Below are 2,083 nucleotides of genomic sequence, written 5' to 3' on the forward strand. Positions count from 1 at the left end.
ACACATCATAGCTGTGAACACATCATAACCGTGAACACATCATTAGTGTGAACACACCATTAGTGTAAACACATAGATTAAGCGACGCCATTGTGGGGCGCTGTTGTGTTTGATAAGGCTTAGTAGCGATGATCAGTTGAAGAACCGCTTGGTCCTAGCTGTGAACTCGTATTCGTTTTTGCTTGTTACCGCCATGAATACGTGGTTCTTTGCTCGAGAGCCTCTTCGGGGCGACACAGCTATGGGAGGCTCTCTGCCGCAACCCATGTGACCTTATCAACACAAGACATCTCCCAAACGGAACTTGGAAATAGCGGTCTATTCGCCGTAATGTAACCATGTCCCTACACAGGGGAAAGGGCTTACCAGGCCACACTGCCTCCATGGACACATCCCTCTACAGTAAAAAGGCCTCACCAGCCCACACTGCCTCAATGGGCATATCCCTCGACACGGGAAGAGCTTACCAGCCCACACTGCCTCGATGGGCATATCCCTCTACAGGGGAACAAGGGCTCACCAGCCCACACTGCCTCGAGGGGCATATCCCTCTACAGGGGAACAAGGGCTCACCAGCCCACACTGCCTCAATGGGCACAGCCCTCTACAGGGGAACAAGGGCTCACCAGCCCACACTGCCTCAATGGGCATATCCCTCTACAGTGGAAAGGCCTCACCAGCCCAAACTGCCTCAATGGGCATATCCCTCGACACGGGAAGAGCTTACCAGCCCACACTGCCTCAGTGGGCATATCCCTCTACAGGGGAACAAGGGCTTACCAGCCCACACTGCCTCAGTGGGCATATCCCTCTACAGGGGAACAAGGGCTTACCAGCCCACACTGCCTCAGTGGGCATATCCCTCTACAGGGGAACAAGGGCTTACCAGCCCACACTGCCTCGATGGGCATATCCCTCTACAGGAGAACAAGGGCTTACCAGCCCACACTGCCTCAATGGCATTATTCCTCTACAGAGAAAACGGGTGTAGAAAGCCAGAGTACCACCATTGCTAGTAGGAACAGTATCGTCACAAGTTCTGCAACGGAGGTACCCCTTAACGACTTCACCTGTCACCGGCCGGTCGGTCATCATCTCGGTCCACCTGACAACGAAGTCACATTATCGGAGAACACGAAGAGAACACAGCATTCTCTCAAGAATAGTGAGCGACACCATCAAGATGCCATCTATCTTACCTCTCATAGAGCGAAACCACAGGATGGAGACTGATACCACCAGCCGAGTGGACAAGGGGACAAGGATAAGGAGAGTCAGACAACAACACCAGCAGAAATGGAAAGCTCCCTCCGACCAATTCCGACACAAAGACCCAGACCACCGATAGAACCAGTAGCAGAAATCAGTTACTTATCGGGAAAGGAGGATAACAGCAGCTCAAACACTGTCAACTGCAACAGCAACCATACTAACTGTAACTATGATTAGCTGACTATCATGGCACGAAGTTGATCATGACTGAGCCGTGACTATCAACACAACAACAAGACTTCCACAGACTTAGTCGGTACTAGCGCAAGAGCCGACACCACTACCTAAATACGAGAACATTGCAAAGCGATCCACAATCCTATACGATTAGGTTCATCACAGATTCCTATCAAACGTTTTCGTGAATGCTAGACAGCGAACACACTAGCTGAAGTGTTGCAACCACTTTCGCGCGCCACCGCTGCAGGCCTGGAGTGAATATCAACAAGGATATTTATTTGTAAGAGAATTCCTCTCGAGAACAATTGCAATAGAGAATTCCTCTAGAGAATTCCTCCTTGCATCGCATCAAGCCCGACCCACCACTACTGTCAACACCACAAGATAGCTCTAGTAGAAGAAACTGGACAGTACTCAGGAAATTCTCACTTCCGCTGCGACACGTTTGATCTCCCTCAGCTGCTCCTCCGAGGGCTCCTCAGCTGGGGTCTCTTCCTAGCCTTACGACCACCCTCAGCATTGTCTCGTCCCCGACACCTGTCATCTCGCGGTCCCAAAGGCCATCGGGGCCGCACTTCGACGAACTTCTCAGCCGATACGGCAGTGCAGGGCGCACGCTCGTACAGACCCT

At 51.7% G+C, this 2,083-nt stretch overlaps 1 protein-coding gene across 1 annotated transcript; it reads right to left on the bottom strand.

Annotated features, from left to right (window-relative positions):
• Window positions 1–132: 132 nt before the first annotated feature.
• On the bottom strand, window positions 133–963 carry Pmar_PMAR000600 (hypothetical protein; the record flags this gene model as incomplete). The annotated part of the gene is made up of 4 exons (XM_002786823.1): window positions 133–272; window positions 574–604; window positions 678–758; window positions 940–963. 4 exons carry the CDS (start codon window positions 961–963, stop codon window positions 133–135), a joined length of 276 nt encoding a protein of 91 aa, XP_002786869.1.
• Window positions 964–2,083: the final 1,120 nt, after the last annotated feature.

The sequence above is a fragment of the Perkinsus marinus genome (assembly GCF_000006405.1).
Source record: "Perkinsus marinus ATCC 50983 genomic scaffold scf_1104296930864, whole genome shotgun sequence".
In the NCBI taxonomy this organism is placed as follows: Eukaryota; Perkinsozoa; order Perkinsida; family Perkinsidae; genus Perkinsus; species Perkinsus marinus.